Genomic DNA, 19,629 nt, shown 5'->3' with positions numbered 1-19,629 from the left:
AGAGTAGGCCCGCGTCAGCTCCCGTCTTCATCAGCGACCCGTCGAAAAACATGGTCCAGAGCTCCGGTTGGATCGGAGCCGTCGGCAGCTGGGTGTCGACCCATTCGGCTATGAAGTCCGCCAATACCTGGGACTTGATAGCCTTTCGAGGGGCGAACGAGATTGTCTCGCCCATGATTTCCACCGCCCACTTTGCAATCCTGCCCGAGGCCTCTCGGCACTAGATGATCTCCCCCAGGGGGAAGGATGACACCACAGTTACCGGATGAGACTCGAAGTAGTGTCGCAACTTCCGCCTTGTCAGGATCACTGCATACAGCAGCTTCTGAACTTGTGGGTAGCGGATCTTGGTCTCGGACAGTACCTCGCTGACGAAGTAAACTGGCCTCTGAACGGGCAATGCATGCCCCTCTTCTTGCCTCTCGACCACAATCGCGGCGCTAACCACCTGAGTGGTCGCGGCGACGTAGACCAAGAGGGCTTCTCCATCAGTTGGAGGCACCAAGATAGGCGCCTTTGTGAGGAGCGCCTTCAGGTTCCCGAGAGCTTCCTCGACCTTAGGGGTCCAAGCGAAGCACTCGGCCTTCCTTAAGAGGCAGTACAGTGGCAGGCCTCTTTCGCCGAGGCGTGAGATGAAGCGGCTCAGGGCCGCAAGACATCCCATGACCCTCTGTACGCCTTTTAAGTCCTTGATGGGCCCCATGCTGGTGATGGCTGCGATCTTCTCCGGGTTGGCTTCGATGCCCCGCTCGGAGACGATGAACCCCAAGAGCATGCCCCGGGGGACCCCGAAGACACACTTCTCGGGATTGAGCTTGACGCCTTTCGCTTTGAGACATCGGAATGTTACTTCAAGGTCGGAGAGGAGGTCGAAAGCTTTCCTTGTCTTGACTACGATGTCATCGACGTAGGCCTCGACCGTGCGACCGATGTGTTGGCCGAACACATGGTCATGCACCGCTGATACGTCGCGCCCGCATTCCTCAATCCGAACGGCATGGTGACATAGCAGTACATGCCGAAGGGCGTGATGAAAGAAGTCGCGAGCTGGTCGGACTCTTTCATCCTGATCTGGTGATACCCTGAGTAGGCATCGAGGAAGGACAGGGTTTCGCACCCAGCAGTGGAATCCACGATTTGATCGATGCGAGGCAGATGGTAGGGAACCTTCGGACATGCTTTGTTGAGACCAGTGTAGTCTACACACATCCGCCATTTCCCCCCTTTCTTTCTCACAAGCACAGGGTTGGCAAGCCATTCGGGATGGAATACCTCTTTGATGAACTCTGCTGCCATTAGCTTGTGGATCTCCTCGCCTATCACTCTGCGCTTCTCCTCGTCGAATCGGCGCAGAGGCTGCTTGACGGGTCGGGCTCCGGCCCGAATATCCAGCGAGTGCTCGGTGACATCCCTCGGTATGCCGGGCATGTCCGAGGGACTCCACGCAAAGACGTCGGCGTTTGCGCGGAGAAAGTCGACGAGCACTGCTTCCTATTTGGGGTCGAGCCCGGAACCGATCCGGATCTGCTTGGAGGTGTCGCCGCTGGGGTCGAGAGGGATGGCCTTGACCGTCTCCACTGGCTCGAAGTTGCCGGCATGGCGCTTCACGTCGGGCACCTCTTTGGAGAGGCTTTCCAGGTCGGCGATGAGGGCCTCGGACTCGGCGAGGGCCTCGGCGTACTCCACGCACTCCACGTCGCATTCGAACGCGTGTTTGTACGTGGGGCCGACGGTGATGACCCCGTTGGGGCCCGACATCTTGAGCTTCAGGTAGGTATAGTTGGGGACGGCCATGAACTTCGCGTAGCATGGCCTCCCCAGTACCGCGTGGTAGGTTCCTTGGAACCCGACCACCTCGAACGTCAGAGTCTCCCTTCGGAAGTTGGAGGGCGTTCCGAAGCAGACGGGAAGGTCGAGTCGTCCGAGGGGCTGGACACGCTTCCCGGGAATGATCCCGTGGAAAGGCGCAGCGCCTGCTCGGACGGAGGACAGATCGACGCGCAGGAGCCTGAGGGTCTCGGCGTAGATGATGTTGAGGCAGCTGCCCCCGTCCATAAGGACCTTGGTGAGCCTGACGTTGCCGACGATGGGGTCGACGACGAGCGGGTATTTCCCCGGGCTCGGCACGTGGTCGGGGTGGTCAGCTTGGTCGAAGGTGATGGGCTTGTCGGACCAGTCTAGGTAGACTGGCGCCGCCACCTTCACCGAGTAGACCTCCCGGCGCTCTTGCTTGCGATGCCGAGCCAAGGCATTCGCCGCATGCCCACCGTAGATCATGAAGCAGTCGCGGACCTCGGGGAACTCTCCTGCTTGGTGATCTTCCTGCTTGTCGTCGTCGCGGGCCCTGCCACCCTCCGCGGGTGGCCCGGCCCTGTGGAAGTGGCGCCGAAGCATGACGCACTCCTCAAGGGTGTGCTTGACGGGCCCCTGATGATAGGGGCACAACTCCTTGAGCATCTTGTCGAAGAGGTTGGCACCTCCGGGGGGCTTCCGAGGGTTCTTGTACTCGGCGGCGGCGACAAGGTCCGCGTCGGCGGTGTCGCGTTTCGCTTGCGACTTCTTCTTGCCTTTCTTCTTGGCGCCGCGCGGAGTAGACGCCTCGGGATCATCTTCCGATGGGCGGCCCTGGGGCTGCTTGTCCTTTCGGAAGATAGCCTCGACCGCCTCCTGGTCAGAGGCGAACTTGGTGGCGATGTCCATCAGCTCGCTCGCCCTGGTGGGGGTCTTGCGACCCAACTTACTCACCAGGTCGCGGCAGGTGGTGCCGGCAAGGAACGCGCCGATGACATCCGAGTCGGTGATGTTGGGCAGCTCGGTGCGCTGCTTCGAGAATCGCCGGATGTAGTCCCGGAGAGACTCTCCCGGCTGCTGCCGGCAGCTTCGGAGGTCCCAGGAATTCCCGGGGCGCACGTACGTGCCCTGGAAATTGCCGGCGAAGGCTTGGACCAGGTCATCCCAGTTGGAGATCTGCCCCGGAGGCAGGTGCTCCAACCAGGCGCGAGCGGTGTCGGAGAGGAACAGGGGGAGGTTGCGGATGATGAGGTTGTCGTCGTCCGTTCCACCCAGTTGGCAGGCCAGGCGGTAGTCCGCGAGCCACAGTTCCGATCTCGTTTCCCCCGAGTACTTTGTGATAGTAGTCGGGGGTCGGAACCGGGTCGGGAACGGCGCCCGTCGGATGGCCCGGCTGAAGGCCTGCGGACCGGGTGGTTCGGGCGAGGGACTCCGATCCTCCCCGCTGTCATAGCGTCCCCCACGCCTGGGGTGGTAACCTCGGCGCACCCTTTTCGTCGAGGTGGGCCCGACGGTCGCGATGATGGTGCTCGTTGCCGAGGTGGCCCGGGGCCGCAGGCGTGGTGTTGCGCGTGCGCCTAGTGTAGACCGAGGCTTCCCGCACGAATTGGGAAGTCGCGGCATGAGGTCCCGAGGGGTATCCCTGCCTTCGGGAGGCAGAGCTCTCAGCCCGTCGGACCGCAGCGCCTTCCAGGAGATCCTTGAGCTCTCCCTGGATTCGCCGACCCTCGGTGGTTGATGGCTCCGGCATCGCGCGGAGAAGCATCGCTACTGCAGCCAGGTTCTGACCGACCCCACTGGATGCGGGTGGTGGCCTGAGCCTGACGCCGTCGACGACGCGGTGCTGGAAACCCTGGGGTAGGTGACGTATTTCTCCGGCCGGGGGTTGGCCCGCCCATGCCTGCCCGACGTCCCGGCGGATCGGCTCAAGCGCTCCTGCTCCCTCGTCGAGCCTGGCCTGCGCCCCGCGGACTTGCTCGAGCTGTGGGTCGTGACCCCCCGCCGGAACGGGGACCACAGCTAGCTCCCGCGGGATGTCAGCGCGAGGCACCGGCCTAGGGAGATCACCGTCATCCGGCATGCCGAGACGATTGCCTTCAGAGGGATCCCCTAGCTCGACGTGGAAACACTCGTGGCTTGGGCCGCAGTCCTCGTCGTCGAGGCTGCGGCTACCGTCGGAACAGTCGGAGAGGCAGTAGTCACATGCGGTCATGAAGTCCCGCATGGCACTGGGGTTGCCAAATCCAGAGAAATCCCAACAGATGTTGGGGTCGTCATCTTCCTCGGACCTAGAGGGCCCGTAGGTCGAGACGTCCGTCAGCCGGTCCCAAGGCGACCGCATGCGAAACCCAGAGGGTTTGAACTTGCCTCTACGAGAGCACCCGCCAAAGCAAGGTCGCTAGGCGGGTTGAGGTTGAGCCCAAATGACGTGGGATGGGAATCGGTCGGTACCTTTCGGTCGACGAGCAGCGACATAGTCACGTCGGTGACTGATTGCACCGCCGTCTCAGGTACGAGGGCGACGTCCTGCAAGCTCTCCGCGAGCGCGCTGGCGTCGTCCACTTGCTCGGGATTGGCGTGTCGCGGGGAGACGACGCTCGCCTTCGTCTCAAACACGAGGTCGACGCCCGACGCGTCCCCCGTTGGAGCGCTGGGGACGTCGACTCGCTCGACAGCCGACGAGGCGCGGCCTCCCGCTTGGCCTTGGTTGCCCCGCCTCCTCCTCCGTTGGCGGGGGAGAGGACGAGGCGAGCTCGAATGTTGTTCTTCCACCGCGCGGGGAAGACGTCGTCGATCCCGCCGCCGGCGGGCGGGCTGTCGGCCGCCATCGTCGTTGTCGCGCGGCGGTGGAAGGAGTATCATGTCGTAGCTGCCGTCGAAGGACATGAACTCAAGACTCCCGAAACGGAGCACCGTCCCGGGCCGGAGAGGTTGCTGGAGACTGCCCATCTGGAGCTTGACGGGAAGCTGTTCGTCAACACGCAGCAGGCCCCTACCTGGCGCGCCAACTGTCGGCGTTTCGAGACCGGGGGGTCCCTAAGCCGACGAGTGAATGTCGCCGCGTGCCCCAGCTCAGATGGGTCGAGCGCGTGGGCGAGCGCGAAGGGGGGAAGTGAGGTGGCCGGAGATGGGCGTGAGAGAGGTGGAAATCCCGCGGCCTTCGTGTTCGTCCCGCGCCCAGGTCGGGTGCGCTTGCAGTAGGGGGTTACAAGCGTCCACGCGGGAGAGGGAAGCGAGCGGCCCCAAGAGAGCGCCTGTCCCGTCCTCGTCCCCGCGCGGCCAACCCTCTCTAAGAGGGCCCTGGTCCTTCCTTTTATAGGCATAAGGAGAGGATCCAGGTGTACAATGGGGGTGTAGCAGAGTGCTACGTGTCTAGCGGGGGAGAGCTAGCGCCCTAAGTACATGCCGATGTGGCAGCCGGAGAGATCTTGGCACCCAGCTGGTGTGATGTCGTGGCCGTCGGAGGAGCGACGGAGCCTGGCGGAGGGACAGCTGTCGGAGCGGTTGAGTCCTTGCTGACGTCCTCCTGCTTCCGTAAGAGAGCTGAGAGCCGTCGTCGTCACAGAGCTTGCGGGGCGCCATCATTGCCTATCTGGCGGAGCTAGCCAGATGGGACACCGGTCTTGTTCTCTGCGGCCCGAGTCAGCTCGGGGTAGGGTGATGATGGCGCTTCCTGTTGACGTGGCTGGCTTGCGCCCTAGGTTGGGCGACGTGGAGGCTCCTCCGAAGCCGAGGTCGAGTCTGTCTTCCGTGGCCGAGGCCGAGTCCGAGCCCCTGGGTCGGGCGAGGCGGAGGTCGTTCGGCAGAGGCCGGGGCGGAGTCCGAGCCCTGGGGTCGGGCGAAGCGGAGTTCGTCGTCTTCTGGGGCTGAGCCCGAATCCGAGCCCTGGGGTCGGGCGGAGCGGAGTTCGCCGTCTTCCGGGACTTAGCCCGAGTCCGAGCCCTGGGGTCGGGCGGAGCGGAGTTCGCCGTCTTCCGGGACTTAGCCCGAGTCCGAGCCCTGGGTCGGGCGGAGCGGAGTTCGCCGTCTTCCGGGACTTAGCCCGAGTCCGAGCCCTGGGTCGGGCGGAGCGGAGTTTGCCGTCTTCCGGGACTTAGCCCGAGTCCGAGCCCTGGGTCGGGCGGAGCGGAGCTTCCTATGGTGCCTTTGGCAGGGCCTGACTGCCTGTCAGTTTCACTCTGTCAAGTGGCACTGCAGTCGGAGCGGCGCTGGCGGCGCTGTCCTTTTGTCAGGCCGGTTAGTGGAGCGGCGAAGTGACGGCGGTCACTTCGGCTCTGCCGGGGGGCGCGTGTCAGGATAAAGGTGTCAGGCCACCTTTGCGTTAAATGCTCCTGCGATTCGGTCGGTCGGTGCGGCGATTCAGTCAGGGTTGCTTCTTAGCGAAGGCAGGGCCTCGGGCGAGCCGGAGATGTGTCCGCCGTTGGAGGGGGGCCTCGGGCGAGACGGAAATCCTCCAGGGTCGGCTGCCCTTGTCCGAGGCTAGGCTCGGGCGAGGCATGATCAAGTCGCTCGTATGGACTGATCCCTGACTTAATCGCATCCATCAGGCCTTTGCAGCTTTATGCTGATGGGGGTTACCAGCTGAGAATTAGGAGTCTTGAGGGTACCCCTAATTATGGTCCCCGACAGGGTGGATTAAGCGGGATTGGAGGAAATTAAAATCCTGGCATTCTATTCAAATTTGAATAGGGGAGGATTTAACCACTCTCGATTCCTTTCAATACACCTCAAATCGAACGAGGCCCAAAGTATTTTAAGAGACAGATACATTTTATAACAGTATCTATTAATAAAACTTGCCATTATTCAAAAAATATTTTAGTACTAATGGTATACAAAGGACCTCTCGTGTAATGACGATTAAATTTTGGCACTACCACCAGAATTGTGTTTGCACTTTGGTGTTTGACTATGAACGGTTAAATAACACTGTACATCATTTTAAACCATAAATATGTTACACACACGGATGTGAGAACGTGGTGTTAAGTTATTGAGCATGTAATTTATCTAGATTTGGAAAATTGATTTGTGGGCGCATATATGCATAATAAATGGATGCAGTCTTGGTGGCTGCACGCTTTTAGGGATCAAGGTGGCTACGCAAATACTCCTATAGCTCATTATAATTGTATAGCCAGCTAGACAGATTCAAGTATTTCCTACTATACAAAACAAGTATCTTGTATCAATGCGATTTAATTACTTCATGAGTATCTGGTATCCAGGAGAGGTGAGCAGGACATGTAAAGGAGTATATAGCATCGTAATGTTCTTTCCGGATCGAGTAATAATACCAAAAAATTAATAGTAGAAATTTATATTGGAGTAGATTAAATAATCTAGGTATCTAGATTATAATAATCCATAAGCATATCATTAGGTGCTTAATTTAGATTATTGTTTGACTTTTGGACCAGTAATAATTTGTGTAAACATATAATCTAGATTGTATAATCCTGCAAAGAAACAAACATACCTCTAATTCATCATCTTTAACTATTATTGTTGTCTGATTTTCCTTTTTGAACTACAAAATCAGTTTTTTTTTAACTTCCTTCAATTTTTAAAACTCATTTGCTTTTGTACATTTAACGTCAGCAAAACTAGGGTTTAAAACTATCAAGAAGCAAAAAAAAAAAAGGTTGAGGGAGCTAAGAGCATCTCCAAGAGTTCACTAGAAAATAACTCCTTAAAATCAGTTTTAAGGGGCATTTAAAAAATTAGTGGGATAGATTTTAATTCTTTTTCCAACAGATAACTGAAAGCGGCAAATTGTTTCTGGAGAACTCAAAAAACCACTCATTTATAGCTATAAATGAGGGAGTTTTAAGGTTTATGAAAAAGTTAGAAGTATTTTAGGGGAACTATTGGAAACATGTTTTTGTGTTTTTTTCAAAAAATATTGTTCTAGGAGAGACTTCTAGGAAGCTTTTAGAGATGTTGTCCCTGGTTTTATAGTCGACGAACAAAATCCGTAGAGTTCGGTAGTCGTGAGAGTTAGGGCATATTGGAAAAAAAAATCAAAAATCCTTTCTTTATGTGTTTTTTCTTTTAAAACCGAACTGATTTCTATAAAACACATTCATGCGTGATTCATACGAAATTCTTACGTTCTTAGAATAAAATTCGAAAAAAAGACCACCAAACTCGACCAACGGCCAGATATGGCCACCGCCCACCGGCTGAATACCTCCACTGCTCCACACGTCCCTGTGCCGCCGTATCTTGGTGCGCTCTTGCTCCTAGGTAACATACATCTCTGTCCCTCCCTAGGAGACCGAGACAGCACCGTAATGGCGTCCCCCTGCGGCGATGCTGCGGCGGCAGCCGAGCTCACCAGCCTGCGCATCAGCGAAGGAGCTGGGATCCCTCCGCTTCCCGGACGGTACCGACCATTCTGTCGCTCACTTTCCGACTTCTTGACGAACGCTTTATGTCAGCCTTCAACCGAGGGTTTTTGGGTTTGTTCGCGCAGGCGAAGCGTCGGCGGCAATGCAGCTGAGGGAGAAGAGGAGGGTGATAAGAACAAGAAGGCGAGGAAGGGGAAGGCTGGTACGCAGCGGATCGCCGGGTGGGGGCTCCGCGAGTTCAGCAAGATAGGTGAGACGTCGCGCATCGCCGTCGCCAATGGACCATTTGCGGCTTTTGTTCTCGACAGAAGACGTGTAGGTGTAGTCGTGACATCTAGCCGTTGGGGGAACCGGTGGGGATGCAAATTTTCTACTTAATCCAATTTTGATCTTGCTGTATAGAATTTGTGTAGAGTTTCTGTTAGGAAATTGCCCTCATGAGGTGGAAAATCCGAACCCTATGCTAGCAGCCCCTCAATCTTTCTCTCGGTGTTAAATACTGTGAAATCTTGATTCTTGTGAGCCTTTAGTCTTGTCTAGATGATAACTTGGTGTAATCCCATAAGCATATAGTGGAAGAGATTTGGCTGGGCTGTCGGGGCTACACAATGTCAAACCTTAGGGCTCGGGGAGCCACGACCAACTGTGGCAGGTCTTTAGTTAGTAGCCACTGCTTAAGTGTGTCAAACCTTCTTCTTCACTGGGACCCTACTATCAGTGACTCGTTTTCTTGCCAGTTACTCCCTCCGTTCTTTTTATTTGTCGCGATTTAGTTCAAAAATGAACTAGCGGGCGACAAATATTCGAGAATGGAGGTAGTACTATTGAAGTTGTGGTTGCTTTCTTGGCCTGACAGTATGGCGCGCCACACTTGTGGCAACAAAGTGTGGTAATTACACCCCTTTAGGTAGGGTGGTCTTTCATCGATTTGGTTGCTAGTTGCTACTGCCTATACCTCCACATATGTATGCTGCATCTGTTTTGTTTCGTGTATAATCACGTCCTCAGGCTGATTTCACCTGAAATCCATTTGCTTCTGCTGAAACATTTTTTTGTAGTGTGGTTATCCCAAGAATTTCTATTTGTTCGGAAATAGTACATGTGAATGTTACTCAGCTCACCTTTCGACAAAATTATACAAAGCAAGGCTTAGGTTGGAAAATATTCACTGTGACTTGATGACGCTCTCTTCCTGTGGATTTTGATCTGAAAGACAGTGGATTTATTTGAGTCTGACATTGTTTATATTGGCTAAAAAAGTTATCGCTTAGTGTGATGAGATGGTTGCATTTGGAGCATGCTATGTTGGGTGCTGCAGCCTGCAGGCACCTTTTTGGTGCATATGATGTATGTGCAACATGATTCATCCACCATTGAGGCTCTTTTGGTTTACAATTTACATGTGCTAGGAGCCTAGGACATAGGGGGTAGTGTAATAGAATATTTGTTAGGATAAACGTGAAGCAAAAGTGCATAAAGCGCAGTTTAATTGAAATATTTATTTTTAGCAAATAGCAGTTGTTTTAGACGTTTTCTTTGATGATGTAAACTTAAGTTGCAAACCTGCTACTCTGATGTAACCATGATGGCATCATTTGATTTGACATTGCAGTTTCTAAAAAGGTTGAGACCAAAGGACGGACTACTTACAGTGAGGTATTCTCTTATATATGTATCCCTCAAACTCTCACTATTAGACCATGCTTCATAATGACGACTGCAACAACAAAACCTTCAAACCCCAAGCAGGTTGGGGTAGGCTAAAGATGATACCCAACATGAACACCAGCATGAAACAAACAACTCAAAGGAAATGAAAAGGCGCTAATAATAATAATATTATTATTTGTTAGAGTATAATATAAGTGAATTGTCCACCTCTCCTCCTATCAGCTTAAGCTTTTGGGTTGAATTGGTTGGTGCACGCAACTTAATATGGTATCAAAGCCAGAGGTCTCGAGTTCGAATCCTAGTTAGCACAATTAAATAAAATAATTGTTGCTCGCTCCTATATTCCACGTCAGAGACCGAAAAGAGGCTTGACATGAGGAAGAGTGTTAGAATATAATATAAGTAAATTGTCCACCTCCTCTTATCAACTTAAACTTTTGGGTTGAATTGGTTGGTACATGCAACTTAATACTATTCAAGGACAATTCTTTGGGTACATTCCGCCATTCCAACTCCCTTTTTACTGACTCCCATGTCAGTTTCAGCCCCCCTCCCCTTCGCCGCCTACTCTTCGATTATTATCTTGCCTTGGGATTCCCCTATGCACCGATGCCTCTGGGTAGGGGCCTTCTTTGGATATGTCCAACCCATCTCAACTAGTGTTGGACAAGTTTTCATTTTGATGGTGCTACCCCTAGCCTATCACATATATTGTTATTCCGAACTGGCTTCTTGTATGACTACAAATCCAACATAACACTAATGGGGTGTTTGTTTGAGATTATAATATGTCCAGATTATATAATCCAACAACCTTTGAACTTATAATCTGTCCAGATTATATAATCTGGACAGATTATAATCTCAAACAAATACCCCCTAAGACTTACCCGTCTTCATCCTCATATTCAAACTCCACTATGCGAACAATGTAAAACAGTGTTTTGAGTGACCATATGAGTAAGATACTGGACACGGTCTAACACATGCATTTCTGTAACTCTACTGTTGAAACATGCCATTTTCATTAGACTTTTAGATAAAATTATGGATAAAATGCAGACTATATCTAGATTTTTTTTAGTTTATATGACATTATCCTACTTTATAGTGTTTATTTTAACCTGTAGCTGAGATGAACTTTAATCTCACATGCATATGACACATCATAAATGCCTGATATAAAATCATCAGTGTGTCATATAAATGCTGAAAGGTATCTCCAAAATACTACATTGGTATTTTAGTGCAGTATTATTTTTTATGCATGGCATTCCTTCTACATATTTTAGCATCACATGTTATGTTTTCTTTCTTTCCCATTTTGGGCTGTAAGCTACCTCAACTAGTTACTGTCTTTTCCAGGTTGCAGATGAAATTTGTGGAGAGCTGAAGTTGACTCTTATTGGTCAAGAGGTTATTTTGTATTATTAAGTTGCACAAATTTGATCTCACTGTGCACTTTCCCCCCAAATGCTGATCTAAAGAAAATAAACTTATCTGTGTAGTTTGATGAGAAGAATATCAGGAGGAGAGTGTATGATGCTTTTAATGTGCTAATTGCACTACGTGTTATCACAAAAGATGAAAAAGAGATAAAATGGATGGGCTTGTCTAATTTCCAATATGAAAAGATAAAGTTGGAGGTCAGTATTTGTGCTTTGTAGTGCAGGCTGGTAAATAATAATTGAAGAGGGTTTTTTTATGTGACTCCTGTCATGTTCTATTTCAAAGGAAACTCGCAAAGAACTCATGATCAGGATTAAGAACAAGAAAAAACTTCTCCAGGAAATTGAAAGACAGGTAAGTTGTTTGCAAATCTAGCAAGTAGCAATAACTCTTCTTTGCTTTGTTTTGGAAGTAAAAACTCTTCTTTGCTATCATTTAGAGATATAGCTAGTGCTTCCTAATTGGTGTAGTTACTAATTTACTATCGTCTCATCTCATGATTTTTCCTTGTCTATTTCAAGTTTGATGACCTCCAGAATATCAAGTTTCGCAACCAGTTTCTACAGAGGCCAGCAGAGAGTGTGAATGGTATCTGCCTTCCATTCTTATTGGTCAAGGTATTTTTCTCGACCTACAGCTGTCAAAAATATTTGCCCTCCAAAAGCAGCTTGCAACTCAGCTGTAATATCTGGATGTGCATAGATTGGGTTTATATGTGTTTCAAATGTTCAACCTACTGTGGTTGACTTAGATGGTCTGATCCAAAACTTGTGTCATTGCATGTTTCAAATGTTCTATAAAATGTGGTTGACATAAATGTCCTTATCTAGACTTGTTTACAGAAATATCTTACCAGATACCTGATTTCAAATTTGTATTACTACAACTGTGCTAGTGATTAGGCACTTTGGATAGTAAAATTATTCAGTTCATGAATACCGTATAGTATATTAGTATAAAATCAATCTTTGTCATATACAAATGGTTTCGTTGGTTCAGAACTTAGAGGTTAGACACGAACTCAAGTATACATGGTGAAAAGCAACAAATGCAGAACACACAAGGCAGGAGACGAATTTCATATTTCTTATTTTCTTTGCAACACACCTAAAAGAAAATTACGTAGTTACATATAAGGCAGCACCTAGCTGATTCCACATTGCTTGCTGGCTAGTCCACACAGGTTTTTGAGTTCATATTGACCTCAATCTACTTGGTGGCTTGAGTTGCACACAATTCCTTGACTTATGCTTATGCATGCACCCGAAAGGGCTCACACTACAGCAAGCTTATAATAATTTTAAGAACGCACTGAAATTTTTGATAGTCTAGTAGGTACTAACAGTAGCATTTATTTATGAGCAGGCATCCAGAAAAGCAAGGGTGGAGATTGAGATCTCAGAAAACTCAAAGTTTGCTGGTTTGGACTTCAACTGGTACTACCAGAACTCAAAACTGATGCTCCCTCCAAATTAACGTGTCTTGGTCCTAACCCGTATGTACTTTCCACTCAATTTTTCAGCGTACCATTCACCTTGCACGACGATGTATCAATCCTTGAAGCCATCAGGTGTAATAGCGTAAAAAAAAGCTAGCTACTTGGGCACGCTTCATTAGATGATCGGGGAAGTGGTCGATCTGTTGAAAGTGACGAATGATACGATCATTTCCCTTTGCACAGCCATCAGCATGTGTAGGTATATAACTATATATATATATATAGTACGAAAACTTGACCTCGTCTTCAAGGCTGCCTTTCTGGCATGGTGAAGCTTTAACCTGCAAATTTTGCCCCTTTTTGCGCCTAGCGGGTTATTAGGTCAGGTAGATTATTCTCATATATAATGCTATGTATTAACTACATTGATTATAGCTCAGATTCGGAAGCTTGTGCACGAGCTTTGCTGGTTGTTATGATGTTCGGGCGTTTTGCCCTTGGCAAACCATGTGTTTCTCTAGCTGCAGTGACTACGAGAATGTTATCTTCCGTTCAATATCTATATGCCTCTTGGCTCCTGCGGTCCACTGTCCTGGCTGAGAAGCCTTGCGAAACATGTATGCTAATCTTTTCTAGTCCTTTTTTGAAGTACAATACAAACGACCCAGCTCAATTTATAGGAAACTCAAGGAGACCAGGTAGTATGGACCTTCGGCCAGCAGATTGTGCATATGACTATGTAAGTTGTTAGGCATTGGCCATCAGATTGTGTATATGAATATGTAAAACACTGTTGTAGACATTTATCGAGTGGAGTTTGAAACGAAATGTAAGAGGCTTCTAAAGATAGTCTGTTTTTTATACCTGGTTCTTGGTACGAGGGAAACTAAGAGCTCGTTTGGATTAGGAGACAATTTTAGTCCTGTAATATCGGATGTTTGAATGCCAGTTAGAAATATTAAATCTAGTATAATTACATAAATAAAGACTATACGGTAATGTGACTCTATTAAGCCTAATTAGGCTATGATTCACCTTTGTAATGCTACATTAAAAACATTTAATAATCTAGGATTAATTAAGCTTAATAAATTCATATCATCATTTAATTTTCATCTATGTAACTAGTTTTGTAATTACGCTATATTTAATACTTATAATTGACATTATAACCTTCAATGTGCTACGAACTAAACTTTAGTTATGAGAACCAAACATCCTCAAAGCCTCAAAGGTGAAAGATGGAAATCAATTTTATGTATCACCACTTCACCGGACTATATTTGTACTCTATAATTTATAGCATGCTCTTCGACTCACTATCTAATAGTAGAAATGTAGCTAATAGTAGAAATGTAGCCGCATATGTCAACAGTAGTATACAAATATATTCTATATAAAACGATATTAGATTAATTCACTTGTGCCTAAATTACAATTATTAGAGTGGGATTCAATTCTAAGGAGTTAAACGGGGCTTATTATTAATGACAAGCCGGGTAATCGGACCTTTCAAAAAAAAAAGTGTGGACCTTGAAACAATCGAAAACATCATCTGCACTCTGTTTTCACTATGCATACTGACTACTGATACAATTTGTTCAGCTGAACAAATCAAGACTTACCAGATGACAGCTATATTTAAAATTTTCTGAATTCAGTTTTACAACGTTGAGGCGAATAACAACAGAAACAGGGGAGAAGAGCTGCCCATTCTAGCCAGTAGTCAAACTGCTAGTACAGAGCAAACGCATAGCAGAAAAGGTATGAACAGACCATTTCAATAGAGAACCTGGCAAGCTGTTGAGACCCGTGAATAGCATAGTCGCCCAAAAATGAAAAGCTGACACATGATAGCGATTTCTCAAGAATCCTAGGTGGCAGCGACAGGTTCAGCGTTTGGGACATACCAACCACGGAGTATCTCGATGGCCTTCTTCCTCCTTGCCAGTCGAGACTTCCGATGGTTCGCCGTGTTCCTATGCATGGCGCCAACCTTCACCGTCTTGTCGATGGCTTTGTATGCCTCAGCGATCAGCTTCTCTATCTCAATTATTTCTTCAGGCTGCGCGTCAGGTTTCTTCCTAAGCTTTTCAAGAGCTCTTAAGACCTGATGGAAGAGCAAACGGTTTATGACTGTTTTTCATAGAGCAGAGTATGCGATGCTTAAACTGTGTACAAAAATCATGATGATACTGGTTGCCGCATAAGAAGTGGAATTTCGTATTCTCGTCCCCATTGACCATTATCAGTTTCATTCGTGTCAGAAGATTCATTACATCAACACAAAAGAAACTGTTGTTAACGCAAAAGACAATGCTATCTCCACTCTAGCAGACTTCCTATTCTACATCCTATCTTAAACTTCACTTTATAAACAGTAGAGTCTACAATACAAAATAGTGTTTTACGGGTCTACTGAGGATAGTCACTAGTCATGGAATGAAATTCATTAACTATGTCTATTCTTTTCCTTGGGCTGTTTTTTCCCTTTGAGGGCAATGATTCATAAATAATAACAAAATATTGACTTCCACTTATACTAAAATAATGACCTGACATTCTAATATTCATCTAAATACAAATCAAGACACATTTTTTGTTTTTTGATACCGCTAGACTAAAAAAACTCAGAATCTGTTCAGCTCCCCTGTCCTCCATGCCCCTAAATCAAAACACATTAGCCCGTGATAAATACTGGCTAACATAAAGCAGCCAGCCAATCTGCCAAAGTAACCCAAAAAAATTACTTAACGTCAGCCAAGAACAAACTCAACACGTAGATTGGGCTGTATGATTCACAAATGGAGCCCTTCTAACAAGCTGATTGACATGCTTATTTCAAGACAAAACTAATTCAACAAAATGTACTGGCACTACAATCTTGCAAGAGCTTCTCCAAAGCTAAACTTCCTTTCTAACTACATCGTGCCACTCGAGAATTTTTATCTCACAATGCGGTTAAATTACTGGGGAAATTATAAGCAATAAGCCAATAAGGAGAGAGGTCATATATATATAGTCGCTGGCGCGCTGCCACTAAGCATCACTCATTCACGCAGGTACCTTTTTCATCCTAGTGCGCATCTCGGCCTTGCGCGCGTGATTGCGGATGCGGTGCTTGTCGTTCTGGCGCTCCCTCTTCTTAACCGAGTCCGGCCGCCGCCCGGTCGTGGCCTCGCACACCACCTCCAGCCCCCGCCGTCTCAACCTTCCCGCGGACGAGATTGAAGTCGCCGCCCAGGTCCCGTACCCGCCTGAAACTGCCATTCCCCACACAAAACCGATAGGTAAGCGCAGAGATATTGTCAAGCCGTCGAGGAATTGAAACCTGAGGTGCCGGAGAAAGCGTACCGAGTGGGGAGGCGAAAGGGAGGGCGGCAGAGAGACGAGCACGTGGGGAGAGGGCTCGGAGCGAGAGAGACGTGTGAAATCGGGTGGGGGAAGGGAGGGAGGCGCGGAGGGAGGAGAGGGAGAAGAGCGGGGAGGTGGTGGCGGTGACCATGGCTGCCGTGGGAGGAGCTCGAACGCTTCGCGTGGCCCGTGCAGATGGGCGTTATCTTATCCGGGCTGACGAGCAAGGTATGAAGGCGGAACGGGGTGCATTGCTCAATCAGAAAATACTCGAGGGGGCAGAGACTTTGTTTGGGAAATGTAATGGAGGGAATTGAAGGACAAAAACTTTTATTATTTAATTTTAATAGTAAAGAATTTTGGTCCCTCAATCTTTTTCGTTATTCTTGGTTGTGAACGAGTTCTAAGAAATTTGGAATTATGTCACTATAAAAGTTGAGTTTTGTAACTTTGCTATCTATCGAGTGAGCTTTCTGGAATACCATCATAAAACTTGATCCATACGTTATAATACCATTTGGTTGTTTAATAAAATGAAAAATAGAATAGAATATAATTTTCGGTTGTCAACACTTCGTCTAACTCATAATCAAGCTTTGTGCCTCTCTCATTTCTTCTCCCTAACCATGGCAGACAACTTCTATTTCATCATCGCCCCACCTAGACATCGGCGTGATTAGACATTCAGCATTGAAACGAAAATGTGCTAGATAGTCATTTTTATCTGTTTTGGTGATTAAATGTTCAACACACCACTTTAGACTAATAAGTTTAGGGAGTGTTTGGTTTGAGGAATCACTACATTCAAGATGAGGTGGTGCATCATGAGTCTATTCTTCAAATTTAATGGAATGACCGCATTCCTCATATTAGTACTAACTAATTATAAGGAATGGGGTGGTGATGGATCAACTCATTTCATTCCACAAACCAAACAAAAAGTGGGGAGTGAGAAGATGGACTAGCTTATTTCTCAAACCAAACACCTCATTAATATGAGTACGAGCATAGGTTTAATTGAAGGCACTAAGTCCATTGAGCTAAAATAGAGGCTACAAAGTACAACTTGTGGTAAAATAGTAAGAAAATGAGGTTTGAGTGTTTGAATAAGTTGCATATGCCTAATACTATGTTTCTAGCACTTTACTTTGATCTCTAACTCAATCATGTGAGAAATGTGCAATTTGGACTTAGGTTGAGCTAAATAGGAGGTCAGAAATGCAACTTGGAACGAAATGATAAATCTATGAGGTTTGCACGCTTAGACATGTTGCATAGGTCCATTACAATGTTTCTAGCACTCGCTATTGGGCTCTAACTCTTTGTGTAGCAAAAGTGCATTTTAGACTTGGTTTTAGCCAATCCAGGAGAAACTAAGGCAAAAATGTCAGTTTCCCACACTTAGTCAATTGGGTTATGTGCTAATTATGTTTGTCTAATTTGTAGGTGAAAGAGAAATGGGCTTAATCATTTCTCATAATCGATTTTAGTGTTTGACATCCATCACAAACCATATGGACTAACTAGTTTGCCTAGTCACCATTTATCTCAGATGCATAAAGTTTAACACAAACCAAGAAAGAAGCTAAGTTGGGGAATCAACAAAGTATGGAGCAAAAACTAGCATTGGTGCTGCCAGTGGTGAAAGTCGCCTAGAGGGGGGTGAATAGGGCGAAACTGGAATTTACAAAGTTAATCACAACTACAAGCTGGGTTAGCGATAGAAATATAAGCGAGTCCGAGAGAGAGGGTGAAAAGCAAATCACAAGCAAATAAAGAGTGAGACACAAGGATTTGTTTTACCGAGGTTCGGTTCTTGCAAACCTACTCCCCGTTGAGGTGGTCACGAAGACCAGGTCTCTTTCAACCCTTTCCCTCTCTCAAACGGTCACTTAGACCGAGTGAGCTTCTCTTCTCAATCACACGGGACACTAAGTCCCCGCAAGGACCACCACACAATTGGTGTCTCTTGCCTCGGTTACAATTGAGATGTTCACAAGAAAGAATGAGAAAGAAAAGAAGCAATCCAAGCGTAAGAGCTCAAATGAACACAAAAGTCACTCTCTCTAGTCACTATTGATTTGGAGTGATTCCGGACTTGGGAGAGGATTTGATCTCTTTGGTTGTGTCTAGAATTGAATGATATAGCTCTTGTAATGTGTTGGAAGGTGGAAGACTTAGATGCAATGAATGGTGGGGTGGTTGGGGTATTTATAGCCCCAACCACCAAACTAGCCGTTTGGTGGAGGCTGCTGTCGACGGGCGCACCGGACAATCCGGTGCGCAAGCCACGTCACCCGGCCGTTAGGGTTCGACCGTTGGAGCTCTGACAGGTGGGGTCTTCTGGTTGTCCGGTGGTGCACCGGACAAGTACTATAGACTGTCTGGTGCGCTAACTGCGTGTGCTCTGTCCTCTGCGCGCGCAGGCGCGCATTAAATGCGTTGCAGTCGATCGTTGGCGCTTGAAGTAGTCGTTGCTCCGCTGGCACACCGGACAGTCCGGTGTGTCACCGGACACTGTCCGATGCCTCACCGGACAGTCTGTGAATTATAGCGGAGCGCCCTCTGATTTTCCCGAAGGTGACGAGTTTGGAGCTGAGTTCCCTGGTACACTGGACACTGTCCGGTGGTGCACCGGACACTGTCCGGTGGCACACCGGACAGTCCGGTGCGCCAGACTAGGGCACACTTCGGTTGTCTTTGACTCTCTTTGTTTGAACCCTTTTTTGGTCATTTTATTGGTCTATTGTGAACCTTTGGCACCTGTAAAACTTATAGACTAGAGCAAACTAGTTAGTCCAAATATTTGTGTTGGGCAATTCAACCACCGAAATCTATTTAGGAAAAGGTGTAAGCCCATTTCCCTTTAAATCTCCCCCTTTTAGGTGATTGATGCCAACACAAACCAAAGCAAATATAGAAGTGTAGAATTGAACTAGTTTGCATAATGTAAGTGCAAAGGTTGCTTGGAATGAAACCAATAAATATTACTTACTAGATGCGCATGGATGGCTTTTCTTCTTATTAACATTTTGGACCATGCTTGCACCACATGTTTTGTTTTGCAAAAATGTTTTGGAAATTCTTTTCAAAGTTCTTTTGCAAATAGTCAAAGGTAAATGAATAGGATTTTGAGAAGCATTTTAAAGTTTTGAAATTTTCTCCCCCTGTTTCAAATGCCTTTCCTTTGACTAAACAAAACTCCCCCTTAATGAAATCCTCCTCTTATTGTTCAAGAGGGTTTTAGATATTAATTTTGAAGAGGGTATACCAATTTGAAATTATATCAAAATAAGATATCAATTTAAAAACTTCTTTTTAATACCAAATAAAAGATTACATTTTTGAAATTGATGGTGGTGCGGTCCTTTTGCTTTGGGCTAATACTCTCTCCCTCTTTGGCATGAATCGCCAAAAACGGATATTTGAGTGAAATATAAGCCCTTTGAAACTACTCTCTCCCCCTTTGGATAGAAGTATAGAAGTGAAGATTATACCAAAGTTGGAGAGTTGTGCGGAGCGACGACGAAGGATGAATGATTCGATGGAGCAGAGTGGAAGCCTTGTCTTCGC

The 19,629-nt window shown here is 47.6% G+C and overlaps 2 protein-coding genes across 2 annotated transcripts; one reads left to right on the top strand and one right to left on the bottom strand.

Annotated features, from left to right (window-relative positions):
• The first annotated feature begins 7,952 nt into the window (after window positions 1-7,952).
• LOC103636175 (transcription factor-like protein DPB) lies at window positions 7,953-13,222 on the top strand. Its single transcript, XM_008658530.4, has 9 exons — window positions 7,953-8,179; window positions 8,270-8,394; window positions 9,757-9,800; window positions 11,181-11,231; window positions 11,324-11,461; window positions 11,550-11,618; window positions 11,786-11,881; window positions 12,630-12,700; window positions 12,787-13,222. Exons 1-9 carry the CDS (start codon window positions 7,959-7,961, stop codon window positions 12,857-12,859), a joined length of 888 nt encoding a protein of 295 aa, XP_008656752.3. The 5' UTR covers window positions 7,953-7,958; the 3' UTR covers window positions 12,860-13,222.
• Window positions 13,223-14,325: 1,103 nt separating this feature from the next.
• On the bottom strand, window positions 14,326-16,292 carry LOC100286220 (30S ribosomal protein S20, chloroplastic-like). The gene is made up of 3 exons (NM_001374384.1): window positions 16,057-16,292; window positions 15,769-15,965; window positions 14,326-14,812 (listed from the first exon to the last, which is right to left on the bottom strand). Exons 1-3 carry the CDS (start codon window positions 16,205-16,207, stop codon window positions 14,576-14,578), a joined length of 585 nt encoding a protein of 194 aa, NP_001361313.1. The 5' UTR covers window positions 16,208-16,292; the 3' UTR covers window positions 14,326-14,575.
• Between the last annotated feature and the right edge of the window lie 3,337 nt (window positions 16,293-19,629).

This window comes from Zea mays, chromosome 8 (genome assembly GCF_902167145.1).
Source record: "Zea mays cultivar B73 chromosome 8, Zm-B73-REFERENCE-NAM-5.0, whole genome shotgun sequence".
Classification (NCBI taxonomy): domain Eukaryota; kingdom Viridiplantae; phylum Streptophyta; class Magnoliopsida; order Poales; family Poaceae; genus Zea; species Zea mays.
This window is presented reverse-complemented; position numbering and strand designations above follow the sequence as displayed.

Coding starts and splice junctions, on each gene's coding strand:
- LOC103636175 (XM_008658530.4), top strand. CDS start 7,959: ATGGCCACCGCCCACCGGCTGAATACCTCCACTGCTCCACACGTCCCT. Junction 11,882..12,629: donor TTCCATTCTTATTGGTCAAG/GTATTTTTCTCG, acceptor ATTTATGAGCAG/GCATCCAGAAAAGCAAGGGT. Junction 12,701..12,786: donor GCTGGTTTGGACTTCAACTG/GTACTACCAGAA, acceptor TCAATTTTTCAG/CGTACCATTCACCTTGCACG.
- LOC100286220 (NM_001374384.1), bottom strand. CDS start 16,207: ATGGTCACCGCCACCACCTCCCCGCTCTTCTCCCTCTCCTCCCTCCGC. Junction 15,966..16,056: donor CCCTTTCGCCTCCCCACTCG/GTACGCTTTCTC, acceptor GGGGAATGGCAG/TTTCAGGCGGGTACGGGACC. Junction 14,813..15,768: donor TGCGCACTAGGATGAAAAAG/GTACCTGCGTGA, acceptor CTCTTCCATCAG/GTCTTAAGAGCTCTTGAAAA.